The sequence below is a fragment of the Parasteatoda tepidariorum genome, unplaced genomic scaffold (genome assembly GCF_043381705.1).
Source record: "Parasteatoda tepidariorum isolate YZ-2023 unplaced genomic scaffold, CAS_Ptep_4.0 HiC_scaffold_13, whole genome shotgun sequence".
In the NCBI taxonomy this organism is placed as follows: Eukaryota; Metazoa; Arthropoda; class Arachnida; order Araneae; family Theridiidae; genus Parasteatoda; species Parasteatoda tepidariorum.
The window spans coordinates 107056-124648 of NW_027261374.1; the positions used below are offsets into that span (position 1 = coordinate 107056).

At 29.4% G+C, this 17593-nt stretch overlaps 1 protein-coding gene across 2 annotated transcripts in view; it reads left to right on the forward strand.

Annotated features, from left to right (window-relative positions):
- Window positions 1-17593, forward strand: part of LOC107456715 (fibropellin-1-like) — a 73927-nt gene that overhangs the window by 45544 nt on the left and 10790 nt on the right. For both annotated transcript variants that reach the window (XM_071188499.1, XM_071188498.1), the window contains exons 5-10: window positions 1041-1157; window positions 9497-9643; window positions 9774-9920; window positions 13946-14011; window positions 15530-15565; window positions 16862-16972. In XM_071188499.1, the coding sequence (XP_071044600.1) occupies window positions 1041-1157; window positions 9497-9643; window positions 9774-9920; window positions 13946-14011; window positions 15530-15565; window positions 16862-16972 (624 nt within the window). The remainder of the gene's footprint in view (window positions 1-1040; window positions 1158-9496; window positions 9644-9773; window positions 9921-13945; window positions 14012-15529; window positions 15566-16861; window positions 16973-17593) is intronic.

Here is a 17593-nt window from a genome sequence, read left to right on the forward strand (position 1 = left end):
CGCCCACATGTTGCGCGGACTGTTAGAGACTTCTGTTCAGCACAACGCATGCAACTTCTTCCTTGGCCTGCTTATTCGCCGGATATGTCGCCTATTGAGCACGTGTGGGATATGGTTGGTCGGCGTCTCACTCGTGATCCGCGTCCTGCAGTTTCCAAAGACGAACTTTGGTTGCGCATACAAGCGATATGGAATTCTCTTCCTCAAGCAGATATTCAACATCTGTTTGACTCCATGCCACGTCGTATAGCAGCACTTATTGCAGCGCGTGGTGGCTGCACCAAATACTGATTTCGGACGCTTAATTTGTTTCTTTTGTTTTGAAAATTTCATCATTTATTTGTATCAGTACAAGTCGTTTCTGCATTAAATTTCATTTGATTCTGATGATTCTTTCATGGTGTTGCATTTTCTACAAACAGCAGTTTATGTAACAAAAGAAGCACTTTTTATTCAGAAGCACGCTAGTAACTTCTTAGTTATTTTTCCTATTGATTGTGACAAGTTGTGATTAAGACAAGTGCAAACAAATACATTTTTACTTAAACCTCTTATATACTCTAAACTATTCGTTCTATTGTATCAGGTTCAGATTTGATTCAGCTTAAAAAAATCATTGAAAATTATATCTTATTTGTTTAAATATCTGTATTTAAGTTTCCACCTCCTTTTTTATCCCTTCTGCCAAAACCCTCCACAGGATCTCGGAACTTCATGTGCGGCTCTCCAAAAACCAAATCCCAATGGGTCCCTGATTGTTATTTTGAATGTTTGGGTTTGGTTAATTTTTCGCCTAATTTTACTGTACAATTGCGTTTGACCACATAACAATTAATTTATTGCCAATGATCGTACTATGAAATAAAATTCAGATTGAGAGCAACATGAAAGAAATATTATAAGAAATAAATAAGAATGTACTTTTCCCGATGTAAGATTTTATAATTAAATACAGGGTGCAATATTAATTTGTGTTTAAAGTTTTCAGAATAAAATGTTTTTAACTTCATTCTTTTAAAATTTCAACTTTAAACTTTCAGCTTGTAATTGTGGCAAAGGTTGGAATTGCTCTTATTCGTATTCAGGGTCAGTTAAGAACTGTATTTGCACAAATGGGTATAAGCAAAAAGGAACTGGAATGGATAGAAAATGTGTAGGTAATGTATGTACAAGGATTTTTGTTTATTAAGATGTTTCTTTTTTTAAAAAAGTAAGTAAAATATGTATATCATATGTATTTGTAATTATATTGATATTCAAAATGAAAAAAAAAATTCATTGAAATTAGGGGGAATTGATTTTTGCACTCTGCACTCCTAGAACATTTTAGTCTAGCTTTTCATGATGATGACTTTTTTTTAAACAAAATTTTAAAAACAGGTAAAATGTGCAGTGAAACTTTTAATTTATTAAAATTTAGTCACCATAATTATTCATTTTAACACGTATTTTTATATATTTGTACATTCCGGTTTGATAAATAAAGTGCGTAGAAATGTTAAGACACAAAACAACTCTTAATCTAATGATTGGATTTTCACGTTCTAGGACTCAATCTTAATGGCTCTAGGGTCAAACATAACCTATGCCAATTTATTAGTGTAGACGATATTTTCAGCTAAAAATCCAGACACAAAAATGTACTTTCTCTAAATTAGCATGTTTTATTTACGATGTATTAATATCTTTGCTTCTCAAAATATGAAGAGACAGTGTTAGACGAATTCTGGATAACAGTCGAAGGTGCGGACCGCTTAACATTAAATTCACTTTTTGTATATTTTAACATATTCTGAGAACTAATGAAGCGACACTCGAAATGAACTAATGAAAGGACTAATGAAGTGACTCAGAACTAATGAAATGACATTCGAGTAAAAAAGTTACATCATTGCTTAAGTGAACAATATGAATAATGTGAAAATTAAGTAAATAAGTAGTTGTGATATTTCTTTTTCACTATCATTTTTGCTGACAGTGTAATACAGTACAACAGATACCACTTTTAGTCATATTTTATACTTTCCCACTGAACTGATAAATCTTTGCGTTTTTACTACACAATAGTAAAGTCAAGTCTTATTACAATCATAATTTCAATTGACGCACAATAATAGTTATTCACGATACTAGTAATTTTAAAAATATATTTGACGAACTAATATTACGGTAAAAATTTTCTCTGCCTTTTTTATCTAGCTGAATTGTCATTTAATGTTGCTTGCATTTTTATTACCTTCCCCCCGGACTTATTATTAGATTTATTTAAAAGAAATACACTCTGAGGGGGGAAAAATCACAACAGCAAGAAAAAATTATTGTAGAGTAATGAAATTTCGACAATGCATTTCTCCGAGAAAAATATTAAGTTGATTAAAGTTTCGGGATCACAGGTTAATACGATTAAGAGAAAAACCATTTCAAATGTGAAATACTGGTACATTAATAACCCGTATAACGAATTTTAAATGAAAGCAAGCAAAAGGGCATACATTGTGTCATACGGATGCCGTATGTCGTTTTGTGGGATGAAGTTCCATGCCTATTGCACTTGGTTAGCAATGCTGGTAGCTAATGCTGGTTGCGGAAGACGCTGAAGTTATCATCCAATGATTTCCCACGCTTCCTCGATTGGTGAAATATCTGGTGAACTATCAGGCAAAGGCTACATGCTGGCATTCTGTTGAGCATGTAAGGTTATAACAGCAGTATGAGTGCGAGCGTTATTATGCTGGAAAAAATCCACTTGTGAGCTGCTCATGAATAGCAACAAGACAGGTTGAATCACCTGGTTGATATGCAAATTTACTTTATAGGTGCGTGGTATTATCACGAGAGTTCTCCTGCTTTCATATGGGAAATTGCTCCCCAGGCCATAACTCCCGGTGTAGGTCCAGTGTTCATCCAGTGTATGTCCAGGCTTCTTCATATTCTCATACGCATTTTTGGCTAACAGCAACTAAATGTAAAAAATTTATAAACCAATATTTTTAAACCAATCAGATTATTACAATTTTTAATTTAAATGATCTCTAATACAATCGAAATGAAATTTCCGATCGATTTGCATCAAATTTCAAGATGCTGGCTCAATCGATTTTGGAATTAAAAGACAAACACACCCGGTGACCATCAGACACACTCTTTCCTTATATTATTATTCACTGATAAAAGCAATTAAATGTAGAAAAGACTTTCTTAAAAAAACAAAATCAAATTAAATAATTACTATACGCAAATAAGGTATCAGAAGATATTTGCGAGCACTTCTTGAAGTTTTGAAACAGCTTAGCTAAATCTTTGTTTTTTTTTAATTTCTTTGCATCATCATTAGTATAATTGGTTGTTGTCTATATGATGTCAGATGATGGCGGTTATTTAAAAGACTCGAGGCGGACCAATCACAGGCTTCCTGTTGTAAAGGTCTCAGGATTTCGAGAAATGTGGTGCTCACTCTGTGGAGACAGTTCACAGAGATAGGGACATAAGCCCATATACTTGGTTAAGGCCGCTGTAGTGAAACAACGATCTCTCGAAACCATTATTTGAGATTTCTAGCCATAAAGGAGAAACCCATGCGAACGACACAAGTGTCATGCAACTAGTATAGTGCAACCGAGACACCCATTTCACGGATAACAGTAGCCCAGAGGCTTAATCTAGTTGGCATGTATGGCAGATGCCCAGTAGTCTGCATCGTCTAAAAACGTTGACTATATACCACGAAAAGGATTGCTTAGTTTTATGACGAGAACGCCTGTCTTGGACAGGGGATGATTGGGGAGGGATTATCTCTTCCGTGAATCAGTCTGTTTACCCCCTCGAGATGCGTTCTCATCTGGAGAGAACCCAGTAGTCAATATCAACCCTTTAACACTATCGAAAAGGTCGCTATGGTCGTGGGGATCGGACGGTCTAAGCAGGCATCATGGCAGATGTGCATACCGATCTTCATGTGTTTGATAGAGGCACTCTAACAGATTAGCGGTACATGAGTGAGATTCTTGCAACCTATGTGAGACTTTTGCGCTGTTTATACGGGCCGAATTTCCTTTTTATTAACGGTAACGCTTGTCCACGCAGAGCTCAGTTGGTAGATGAATATCTCCTATGGGAGGATATTCAACAATTGAAGTGGTTTGCGATGTCCCTTAACCTTATTACTATCAAATACGTATAATACGCACGATTGCATCTAAAAAGGTGATCATCGTTGAGCTTAAGGGTACATTGGTGCAAAAGTGAGAGTGGTTGCCAAAGGGATTGATGGGGACTTTGGTAAACAGAATAAAACTCTGATACGAGAGTTGTGTAGCTGTTAGAGGTTTTGAAACATCCTATGAGATACGTTTTTTTCTGTCTGACAGAATGCCGTTCAGCTACTGTGCTAGACAAGTGACTATAGTTTCCTTATTTAGCATACAGGTTGTTCCCATTTTTGTTTTCTATATATATATGTAATCTCTATTACTTTCCAATTGACAAGATTTACATTTTTGAAACCCTAAGTAGAAAGACAAGTACTTAATAAATTTAAATTTTTGTTTGATACTTCAGACACAGCGTGCACAGACTTGCAGAAAAAGAATTTTTCCTCGCTGCCCACTTAACTATTTTTCTTGTTTTTGCCTATTAGTTTTCTCCAAATTGCTAGCTAGAATGATGTTTAATAACTCTCTATTATTTGATAATTATGTATATGATAGTTCAGTAATAATTATAATCCTTTTTCGAAGTACTTATATTACTGAACGTACTCTGTTTCACTTACATTTTGTTAAGTGCAAAATTTTCCATTCGACTGCTTAGTTTCGCCTGGCTGTATCAAATTATTTTATCAAATATGTTGCATCATTTTTTTTAACCCATTTAAATTATGTATACTGTCAGTAATCAGAAAATAAACTCGTGCATTAGTGGTAGTTGCCACGGAAGCAGGTAATTCTTGATTCAGCAGAAAGTATAGTTTTGTTTCTAAGGGGAACATAGATGGTCAAATAAACTACTAGAACAATTTGTTGCACCTACAATCCATTGGAGAAACCGGTTTCTCTAGGGACCACAAACATGACCATCGACAGAAGATTATCTCGTGCACACGCTTGAAAATCTTTTTAATTAAAATCTAGATCATTCTGTCAGTCGAAGAATTTTTAAGAACAAGTTGTTAAAACGTGTAATATTTATATATTATTTCCACTGAATGAGTGATTACTATAGCGTGCGTATAATAAACAAAATCGTTTTTACAAAACAAATTTAAAGATTTAAGGGTGAACAAATGCATATTTATGTGTTAAATATTCTACTTTTTTTTAATATATTTAAGAAAAGAAATTTCGGCAGCTAAATCTGTGTAAGATCAATGATGAAAGGCAGTTTTCTGTTGACATTTGAAACTGCTGTGTGTACTAGCTTCTTCCATTTAATTAAAAAATAAACCGCATATTATTATCCATGAGAACATGAGAATTTCTATTACACTAAACTTATTTGTATAAAAATTTTCCTATTGAACAAAAAACATTAAGTTTAATTCTTTTAAAAACTAAATCTATATCTTAATACAAAAAAAACTATCTTACGTATTATAAAGGTTACAATTATGAGTTGCACGGTGTTAAATTTTGAAGTTAATCACATGTTTTGAGTGAAAAGTTTAAGTTATTAATCACATGAATATTATAAGTGCTCCTTGGAAAGAAGTGTCATATAAAGTTAACGAAAGCTTATTTCATTAATCAGTAAATCCGTCAGCTTTCTCTCTTATAAATTGCTCGTAATGGTATTTATAAGTACATTTTCTAGAATGTGTACGCTCCTTCGTTGCATGGAGAAATTTGAGATGTCGCAGAGTCTATTTTTTTTCACTGTTGAGCTATTTTTACAAATGAGTTTGATAATTAGTAAAAATATCCCTTTTGGTTAGTGTACGACTGTTAAAACTTGTTTTCCGTGAAGGAAAACTCCAAAATTCTTCCTTGAGCCTAAATAAGTATAAAAATTGAAAAGCGAATTAATAGATAAAGAAGAATTGGGACTTTTTCTCCAATTACTCAAGATCGCAATATCTCAAATTCTCTGAGAATCAGCTTCTCTAAAAATTTAAAATTAGAATCTGCAGTGTGTCGAACTGAATTATTTTATAATATAATATTAAAATCGGTATGAAGGTAAAAACAGTATATATANATATATATATGAGGGACAAAGGTGTTAATTAAAACTACATATTATTTTAGGTTAAACCACATTATCATATAATTGAGCCAAAAAGCCCGACAATTTGTTTCAATTTAGCAATCTATTTAAATATAGCAAATTCGAACGATATTATTGCTATCCACATTCCAAGCCTTATATCTGTACAGTAATTTCACTTATTTATTTTCTGCTTGCCCTAATTGTTCCTAGTTAATGTTTTTAAATACTATAAAAAGATTGTATTTTTGAAAATTAATTTTTTAAATCTATTCGGCGAATTTCACTGAAATTTTGTATATCGCCATGTAAATAACATCCATGAAACTGATGTAAACCTAGCTATTCCCAATTTTTTCGACTTTTATTCAATTAAATAATAAATATTACGCAAAAACTATTTTCTTTTTGCATTGAAATAACTTGAGATAAACGAAGTTTTCAATTGCTTGCAAAAACTTTTCAATTCATTTTGCCGCTCTTCTAAACAAACTTTGGAACTCTATTTCCAAGAATATGGCTACCCTCTATATTTTGGAGGTGGGGATAAATCTTTATAAAAACTTTAATTGAAACTAAATAAATCGTTACTTAAAATATCTGCTGCACCAATCAATTATCATTCTTTTTGTTACTCACTCTACATCTTTAAAGCAGTCAAAAAATTACAATGATTGTAACATAACAAGTATTTTATTTGCATTTTTTGATGTGTATTACTGATTCTTAAATTGATTTTGGGAAGACAGGGCTTAGAAAAGAAAAACATTTTGGAGCTTCGCTTATATAAGCTCTAGCGTAGGGTTTGGATAATGAAGAATCGGTTTTTATCTATCCCTTAGCTTGAAGGTGAGTATTTTCGTTTCACTATAAGCAATCACAACCACCTCTTTTCGTAGAGAAGGAAACATTTTCTTTAGAAAAATGTTGACTGAATATGTACAATTTATGTAGTATTATTTTTCGGAAAATTAATGATAATATATCTGTAATATGGAGAAGGAAAACAAGAGTTATCAAGATTTGAATACTGGCAAATAGAAACTTTATTTTCCTCATAGAAATCTTTTTGAATATTTCTTAATTATTATTTATGTAATATTAAAACAAATTTAACTGAAATTTTGCGTTGTGAGACAGAATTTAAGCACCTTTTAATCCACCTCCAGAAATCGCAAAAGTCACACTTAATATTAATTAAATATTCACCTATGTAGCTCATGCAGATAAATTAGTAATTGATGATTCCAAAATAGTTGTAAGAATGGATCCGAAAATAATCACAATAGTATAACAAAAGCTATTAACTGGGACAAGTTTGATGCTCAAAGAATAAGTGGGATTTATATCGTCCCACGAAAAGAATACAGATCAGAAAGGTTTGTGTCTGTAAAAAAACAATAGTGGAGAGAATTTTAATGGTCAAACGAAACGGTTCACTGCGCTGCAAATCACATAATGATTGAAATTTTCGAAAGGAAATAAATAGTGTATCAAATAAGAAATTTCAATTGTCAGGTTTAATTGTGATTACTAGAATCATAAACTTGTTTTAGGAGATATATAATTTGATGTTTTTTTTCCTAATAAATAAAACTCGCATTAACTGGAACAAAAAGTCAACGGGAAATATAAATTAACGATAGGAGCACATTACTATCTTAAAATAATTTTAGTTTTTTTTATATTTAATGCCTTTTATATCGATGCTTCTTAGAAAAACATGTTTTACATCTCGCATAAGAATATTCTTCATTAAATTCAATAGTTCAAATAAAGAGATATGAAACGCACCAACTAAAAATCATAAATGGATCATAAAACTTATGAGTCAGCCCAAAATTTTTTATGAATGTTTTTAGATAACGAACGGGATTCAGATATCATCCCCTTGCTTTTCTATAATTTATTTTATTTTATCGTAGTTAATTTTATTTTTCTCTAATTTATTTTTTTTTCTCCAATTTACTTTCTTTTTCTCTAATTTATTTTATGTTTCTCTAATTTATTTTATTTTTCTCTAATTTATTTTAGTTCTAATTTATTTTATTCTATTTCTCTAGTTTATATTTCATTTTATTTTATTGTTAATAGTATAGCTTCTAAAAAAATTTTATTTGAAATAATTAACATTAGAAAATGAATTTATGATTTTTATTAATTCATCTACAATCTACATCTACGCTCTGAGCTCTATTAGGCATCGCTTGCCAACGCATGGAACTATTTATGTAGTCCATTTCATATTGCTTTGCTTGCCCTTTCCTCCTTGATCTTATTTACGGCTTTAGATTTCCCACTTTAAAATATTTTAAACTTTAGATTAGAGTTTAAGCCACCTGCTCATTGCATCGTTCATTGCATTGTTTTTAAGAAGAAAAAAAACATTCACTTAAATCAAATATATTTGCATGAACCTTCGTAGAGACATATTTCTTACCGTAACTCTATTGAAAGTTTGGAGTTAATGGGTTATCATTATTTTCCTTTTTTTAATTGCTTTTGTTGACCATTGAGATAGGCGTAAACGAGAAGCATTGCAGATTTGTACGTGTCACCTTATTTGGTAGTAGAGAAAGTTTTTACTGAGTGGTAGTGAGAGAATAATTAGAGTAAGACGAATTTTATTAAAATTAAATAAGTCGTTTAAATATAAAACCATTATAACCTAACTAATAAATAATAATAATGTACAATTCTTTTTAAAATTGCCTTTCAATATCAATAGCAATAAAAAAATGCTGCTACTACTAAGAAATGTTTTCTTCAATGACCGTGCACAGTTGGAAGCTATGAAAATATATTTCACTAGACTGATTCGCTCACCGACCCCATTATTTCTAGCAATTATTTTTGTCACGAATTCATGGCAAATTTAAAAATATTTAATAAAAAGTCCCCAAAATATTGAATGAATCCTAACTAAGTGAAATTCTCTCAGACTTAGTTCCTATTTTTATTAAGATAAAATTTAAATCTAATCATTTCGTGTACTACAATTGTAATTTTATCTATACAATTATTGTTACTGTAAAAGCCAGTGAAATGTTTTTCGAAAAAGAGATTATGTAAAAATAATACTAAAAATAAAGCCCTAATATTGTTTTACTATATTAGGGCTTATATAAAAATTAAGGAAAAAAATGCATCGGTTAAAATATTTATGGTTTTCAAAGAATTTGCTTTATATTTTAATAGAAACAGTAATTTTTACTAAATTTACAATGAGTGTTTTCAATAATTAAAAGTGGTGTTTTTTACTCTTTGCCTTATGTACAGTTTCTTAATTTTTCAGCTTTAACTGGTTGTGAAGACAACGGAGGAAACAAAGAATGTCAGGAGAAAGGAGAATTCTTTACATGCATTAATGACGAACAGGATGTATCGAAATACAGATGCGAGTGCCAACCTGGTTATAAAATTAAGAACAAGAAATGCATCGGTAAAAACATTTATGGCCTTCAAAGAATTTTTTTAAAAATTGAAACAGTGGTCTTTATGAAACTTACAATGATCCTTACCAATATAGAAAAGTTGTGTTTTTCTCTCTATACCGTTTCTTAATTTTTCAGCTTTAACTGGTTGCGAGGACAACGGAGGAAACAAAGAATGTCACGAGAAAGGAGAATTCTTTACATGCATTAATGACGAACAAGGTGTATCGAAATACAGATGCGAGTGCCATCCTGGATACAGAATTGAGAACACGAAATGCGTTGGTAAAAAAATATCAATGAAGTCGTTTGTTACATATGTATTTAATGAATTTGTTTTTATTTAATTTGAAGAAATACCCTTTTATGAAATTCTAATGAGCTTTTTGAATGCAGAATGATTTTAATGAATTTGTTTTGTATGATTTTTATGAAGATAATGTACCATTGTTTTTGTGAAATATATATTACTAAGTTTTTGTACTGCTTTATTTGTATCTAGAAGTGAATTTGCTTTTTTTTTAATTACATCGAAGATAGAGAAATGTTTTTTTCCTCCAAACTCTTTAAAGCTAACCAGTAACTGATACTAAATAGTCCTTACATTCCCATTTTATGTTCACAAGAAAATTGGTAAAATTGCTTAAAGTTTCAATAGCGAGGGACAATTTGTTTATTTTTCTCATGATTGTCATATTTTGCAATATTTTTTAAACATTCGGGACAAAAAATGCTTTAAGTTATCTTAATAACTAAAATTAAACTAAAGAAAAATTAAATATTCTCATGAGGGAAAAATTAAATTTCCGAAATTGGGTTTCAAAAAACTCTATTGGAAAGATCCCATGTCCTCTTGAACTTCACAATATTTGTGTAGTTTTAATAGGTACAAAGTATTCTAATATAATATTTTTCACCCAAATTAATACATTTGGTACTGATTAAAATTGCAATAAATTCCATATTCAGTTTTTCTTTTACCAAAATTAATTATACAGCATTGGCATCAATGACATTATGGCGATATTTTACGTTTTTCCTAGTACCATTTATCCATTCATTTTCCTTTTTAGTACATATTTTTGTCAGTTAATACGAAGGCGAAAATTATTTAAGCATTATTTGTGCCAATAATAATTTGGAGAATTTTAGGTTTCTATATTCAAATGAGTACCAATTCAGCATTAGTTTCGCTTTTAGAACATAGTTAATAATTTTTCATTTAAAATAAAGCCTATTACCCAAGTTCTATTCCATGATAAATTTATTTTAGAATCCATTTGCTGAGGTTTAAAAAAGTCACAGAGAGATTTTGTGAAAAAAAATATTAGCCTAAAAAATAAAATTAATAACTTACAGGCCACTACTTCTAAATAGCTTTATATCATCTTTTCACCTTATCTATATCACCTTATATTAGCTGTATTATATGTAAATGTATATTTCTTGTTTTTCATTCTAATAAAAGTTACAACTCATGAAATAAATAAGAAAATTTTAAAATAAGAAAAAGCGAACTGCAGTCAAAATAAAATTATGTAATAAAAGGAAAAAATATTTTTGCATATCAGAGGAGAGCTATATTAGAAATTTCTTTTAAGAAATTGCTTGTTATCTAATTATAATCTAACCAATCTAATAGTAATCTAAGCAATATAATATTCAACTGAGCAATAATCTAATAGTAATTAATCTGAGCAATATTTAAATTATCACTTTAAAAAAAAAAAGCTTTTTAGTAGTTTTCATTTAAAATGTATATCTGATAATTCAAAATAATATTAATTTAAAATATTATCTTCTTAGTAAAAACCGGATGCGATGATTTTGGGGGAAATTTAACTTTTAAAACAAAGGGCCATTTTGGATTTGTGTGAATGATGAAAAAGTTGTTTCTAAATACAGATGCGATTGTGTGTCTGACTATAAAAGAAATGGCACAGAATGCTTTGGTAATTTATTTCCTTTCTAATCAACAATTAAGCTATCACTTAGTAAAATAAAACTGATTGTTTCATTTTATTTTAGTTTTTTTTTAATATATATTAGAGTAATACATATTAGTTTATAAAGTAATTCCCATATTTTATTTAAACAATATTTTTCTAACTAAAACTGGATGCCAGTAATTTGGGATTTGTTTTAATGACTATAACAAAGCGCCAATTCGGGCAAGGATGAGTGACGAAAAATATATATTTCAAATTACAGTTGCAATCGCGTGTTTGTATATAAGGTAAAGAGCAACAAATGCATTGGTAAATTTATTTTTCTCAGACTGGTATTTTTAATTTCGTTATAAAAATTACTACTATAGATTTCAAGGAGCATTCAGTTCTATTCTATTCACAACTATTAGAATTTCATATTTTTTTCTGCAGTCTGAGATTGATTGATTTGATTTTTTCTTACAGCAGAATCTCTCTATCAAAAATGTTAAACTTTTGCGCAGCAATTTTTTATAAACTGCAAATGCAAATGAAGAAAAAACAGCTAGAAAGGATGTCTACTTTTTATTATTTAAGAAAAACATTTCAGAATCAACATATTTAATTTAATGCTATAAATATTATGAATTTGTAAAAGAAACAATAAATTGATACACAAATATTGGAATGTTTCTACTTTTAATTTTTATTTAAAAAAATTGACTCTTTTAATCTTATACATTTAATATATCAAAAAGGTACACATTATATAGTAATCAACACAAGTTTTGCGAATAAGCTAAAAAAGGACAGTGTCTCACTTTAAAAAAAAGGCAAAAGCATGTTAGTTCAAAAGTTTGCTTTATTAAATTGTTACAATATGAATTTGATTGTATGAATTTTACAAGATGAATTATACAAAATAATTATTGCTCTCTCATCAATTTATAAAATCGAATACAATTTGTTAAATTATTAATTGCAGCGAAAATGTTTATTTAAATATTCTTAATACTGTAATAGATAATATACTGAACTAAACAAATCCTTTAAGAAAAATAGCAAAACAAAAGCATCATGAAATAGTTATGTATGTAGTGCTTCAAATACTAATAAATTCCTCGTATTAACTAAGTTTATCGCAATAGTTCTTTTATTGATTAAGTGATGTTTTAGTCTTTGCTTTCTGTCAAGTTCCAAAAGATTTTTATTTCAGCTCTAGTTCATCTTCGAATTGTACTTATTAAACTACTAGTGGGCTAACGCTCGCCAACCCCCAAAAATTGCTACGCAATCTTACATTTTTTGCTTCGCAAACCAAGCTCGCTTCGCTCGCTACTAACTTAGGTACATTGCAAATGCACAAAATTTTAAGAATTCAGAACAATCATTCAAATCCATATAACAACTTTTTTTTTTTAAAAAAAATTACATATTTTTGGTAAATACTTAATATTTTATATAATTATTTTAATAGAGTCATTAAAATAAATTTGAATTCAAATAAATGACATGTAATTCGTTAAACCTATTAGAAATGTGCTATAGTATAAAATCTTAAGATAAAATTTCTAAAACTAATATCTCTTTAAAAAGGTTAAAATTTTGGCTATAATTAAGTCTATTAAAAATTGAAATAAGTGAATTGCAATGGAAAAACCTGCATAAACAAAACATTAAACATCTCATTTGGTGAGAATGCTCTCTCTTGTCAAAAAATACAAAATAAACTGACCTCAAATAAAACTCCAAGGACTTCGAATCAAATAATTAAGGAAACTACTATCACGTTTAATATAAAAGGAAGATTTATTAACTAAACAATAAAATTACAGCATCGCAGTTTCAAAAAACAAATCTCACACTTACTCAAAAAAACAATTTATATTCTAATTAGACACCATAGCAACCACAAAACTCTTCTCGTTACCATCTATGAAATGGTATATAATAAATAAATTATTTAACAAAAAATACGATGCGCATAAGCACATCATACTTCACACTCTGGTTATTTCAGTTACCGTTTTTATAAGCGCTATATGTTGAGCCACCTAATCTCGATTTAGCATGTGACATTTTTAGCGGCAATCATTGGTTAATTTTCTAGCGTTGCCATTCGGGGAGTTGTAATGAGGCTTCTTTTTATCGCCGTGTAAGAGAAATATATATATAGATTGTTTTGCCATATGAATGCCTATCTGAATATACTCAAGTCCACATAAGAAATGCTCAAAATAAGATAAGGTTTTACTGACACTGTCTTCCTCCATTTACGGTGAAAAGTTTTGAATTGTTAGAATATAAAAATATATAAAATATGTCTTATGACGCAAGTTTTCATTTTTCGTTTTAAGCTTTTAAATTGTTTCATTTTTTCAGCTTATTCGACGTCTTCAACAGTAAGTGTCAGTTCATATCCCACTTCGACAAAAACAATAGCTAATTGTAAGTATATAATTTTATTTAATAACATTAATATCCGAATTTCTTAACCTTTTTCTTTTGTTTTGAACAATTAAATTTGCTCAAATATTTATAGCAGTAAAAACACGATTACCAAATTTTGTTTATTTAAAAACCTCTAATATCCGAAGACATCTATTTAAAAAGATCCTGATTCGTTCCTTTCATTTCTTATTTTTATTTCCCTCCTCTTGTAATGAAGTGTTACTATGATGCATACGAAACACAAAAACAGATTTTTATTTATATTCCGTAAAATATAATACTATGGGTATTATATCGTACTATGAGTTCATCTGTGAGTTCATAATACTGTGAGAATTCACTTGTTTACTATATTGTCATAAATTTCGCCATACGTTACCAAAAAGCACATAAGTGAACCTGCATGCTCTTGATTTTTTTAAAATTTTATTTTATAACCGTCGTTGAGTAACCGACCCAATTTTTGGGTTTATGACTACTATTGCTCAACACCATAGGCTTGTAATTTTGAACCCAATCCAGGAAACAACTGAAATTCTGGATCAATTATTGAGTGAAATTTGCTTTCATGGAGGACTTTTTGATGGAACTAATCCGCATTTGCGTTACATGGAGAGGAAAACCACGAAAACCTCCAAAGATTAGCCTGACGCCAAGGGGACTCTAATCCATGATCCGTCTACCACTGAGGATATTTTATGTCAACACTGTGGTCGGTGTAAGCCGGATGCATAATTCGTATCAGCCAGCCATCGATGGGATTCGAACCCGGTTCACCTCTTTGGAAGGGGTATGTTCTATCCCCTGAGTCATCACGGCTCACATGTTCTTGATTGTATTATATTTAAATATTAAATAAATATAGATTCAAAAAACGCCATACAGATCATCCTAAATCAAAAGAGAAAATATATATTTTCGGCATAATTAAATTCTAAAATATTTAAAACTACTTACGTTTTCGAGCACTTGGATTTGATGTCATTTTTAAAAATTACTTTTCTTTAAGTGAAATTCTACCAAATAATTTATATGTTCTATTCTATTTCTATTCTATTTCTATTCTATTTCTATTCTATTTCTATTCTATTTCTATTCTACTTCTATTCTATTTCTATTCTATTTCTATTAAAATCTCGTGAAAGCTTAAAAATCCACAGTGAGGATAAATTTTTTTAAAGCGTGTTTTTAGAATCTAAGAAGGAATGGCTAACATATGCAGACCGAGAAAATTCAGAGGTTAAAGAATGATTGAAGAAGGACTATTTACTAGGTAAAATACAAAATTTGAGCGAAACAAACTTATATTTTTCAATCATGACTAAGTTCTGAAATTACAGTTGATAAATGTATTAAAAGTGATTTATATCACTAACTTCGTGTATTTTCAATCTTCGTGTTTTGGACAAAGCGCTTTTAAATCCAATTTGTGTTTTAAATTTCTTTTTTAGGGTTATAGATCTTTGTACAACGCACAAATCGTGATAATAGCTAATAAAATGTTTCTTTTTATAGCAACGACTACAGAAACATCAACAACAGAAGTTCAAAGTAGGTTTTTTTTGTCATTGAATTTGTTTTTTTTTAATATTATTTTATTTATTCTTCTTACTACTATTTTCTCGCTTAACTTTTCCTTTCTTATTTTCTATTTAAATTTATTTATTGAATTTATAAGTTTTTTGTTTAAATACTACTTAACTTTTGATGTGCACCTAATTGCTTGCTTAGTATGAAGAGAGTTCTCTGCTACGAGCCCTTTTATTATTTATTTCTTAGAACCACTGCAAAGCCTAAAGTGAAAAAAAAAATTACTTTACTAACTATAAAAAGAAAAATTTTAACCAAAATGTATGAGTTATTTATGTCACGATTCTCAAAAAAAAGCAACAAGCTTTATTAGAAAATCAAAGAGGTTTGCAATTTTCTTTTTAAATTGTGATTTGCCAAATTTTTTTAATAATTCCATTCTTTCAGCCCTTATTTATTAAATTGAGAGCCCCTGTTTGCATACTTGCTCGATTCCTTTCTTAACAAGGACTTTAAAAATATTAAAATAAATCCGGTAACTGCAGATTATCCTATATTAGGTAGCTTTTTTTCTGTAGCATTATTCCTACTTTGTTTGTGGCAAATTTTGATACCTGAATCATTTTTTATTAATTTTTATCTACTAGAAAAACAATTTTTGAACTATTATGATTCCCAATTTTTTTACACAATTTTCTTTAGCTCTAAATTACATGTACTTTAATAAATCCGTTTTTAAATGACTTTGTTAAAAACATTAAGACACACTGATCTTAAATATCGTAAAAATTGTGTGAGTATTAAAATGCTTTCGGTTGAAAAGTTTTACGATTTAATTTTTTTCTCTCAAGACTGTGTATTAAAATGTAATTTAGTTTCTTTCAAATAGACAGGTGGCTCAATTTAACACCTTATATGAATTGTAAAATATTTTTACCTATTGTAAAAACATACTCGAAAATCAATTTTTGAACTAATATGATTCTCAATTCTTGTTACAATACACATTTTCTTAAGCTCTAAACTACTTATACTTTAATAAATAAATTTTTTTATTGACTTCAATGTTCAAAACATTAGGACTCACTGATCTTAAATATCGTAAAAGTTTTAGTAAATACTGAAATATTTCCGGTTGAACCGCTTTACTATTTATTTTTTTAACATGACTTGTTACAATGTATTTTAGTTTATTTTGAACTGACAGGTGATTCCCTTTAATACCTTATATATGTTGTAAATATTTTTACCTGTAGTAAACACATATTATAACAATATTTACTATCTTTAATTCATATTTTATTTTAATATTTTTAGAAAAAAAATGTGATTGTGGTGAAAATTCCTATGCATGCCAATGGAATAAGAAAGGTGCACAACTGTGTAGCTGCTTTCCAGGTTACGCTCAATTGGGGAATATTTGTTCAGGTGAATATAGTTAACTGTTAACTGGTTTTGCCTTGTCAGGAGAAGTTTCATTTGATTTACTATTAAGAAAAAGAGTGGAAAATAATATTTTAGCAAATTACAGGTGTTAATAAAACCAAGTTGCATGTGTTTGTATTCTTTTGAAAGTTTGCTGTCCTAAGCTATCAAAGAACCAATGAATATAGAGCTGTATTATTGTAAAAGCTGTCTTTTTAAAAAATGTATATTATGATATTTTAAGTGAGTGCGAAGTTTAAAACGTAAAGCCAAAATTGTAACTCTCGTTAACTAAGTCATTGCTGTATAATTTGGAAACCAATTCTACGCTCCATGTTTGCCATATAAATTTAATAAGTTCTAGTTCCAGTTAAATATGTTCGAAAAATTTAGTTTATAGTTGCCGAGCTTATAATAGTTTGGCGAGAAAACGGCTGCGTTATTTATGAGTCTGCGTGTTCAGTTGAGTCTGTCACCAAAGATAAATAATTTGGAGAAATGCTAAATTTAAACATAATTTTAATGAAAACTTAACAAAATTAAAACCATAGAAGAATAATTGAACAAGTAAAAGCTGAAGAAACAGTTAAGACAAGTTACCGAAAAAAGAGATAAGTAAAGTAA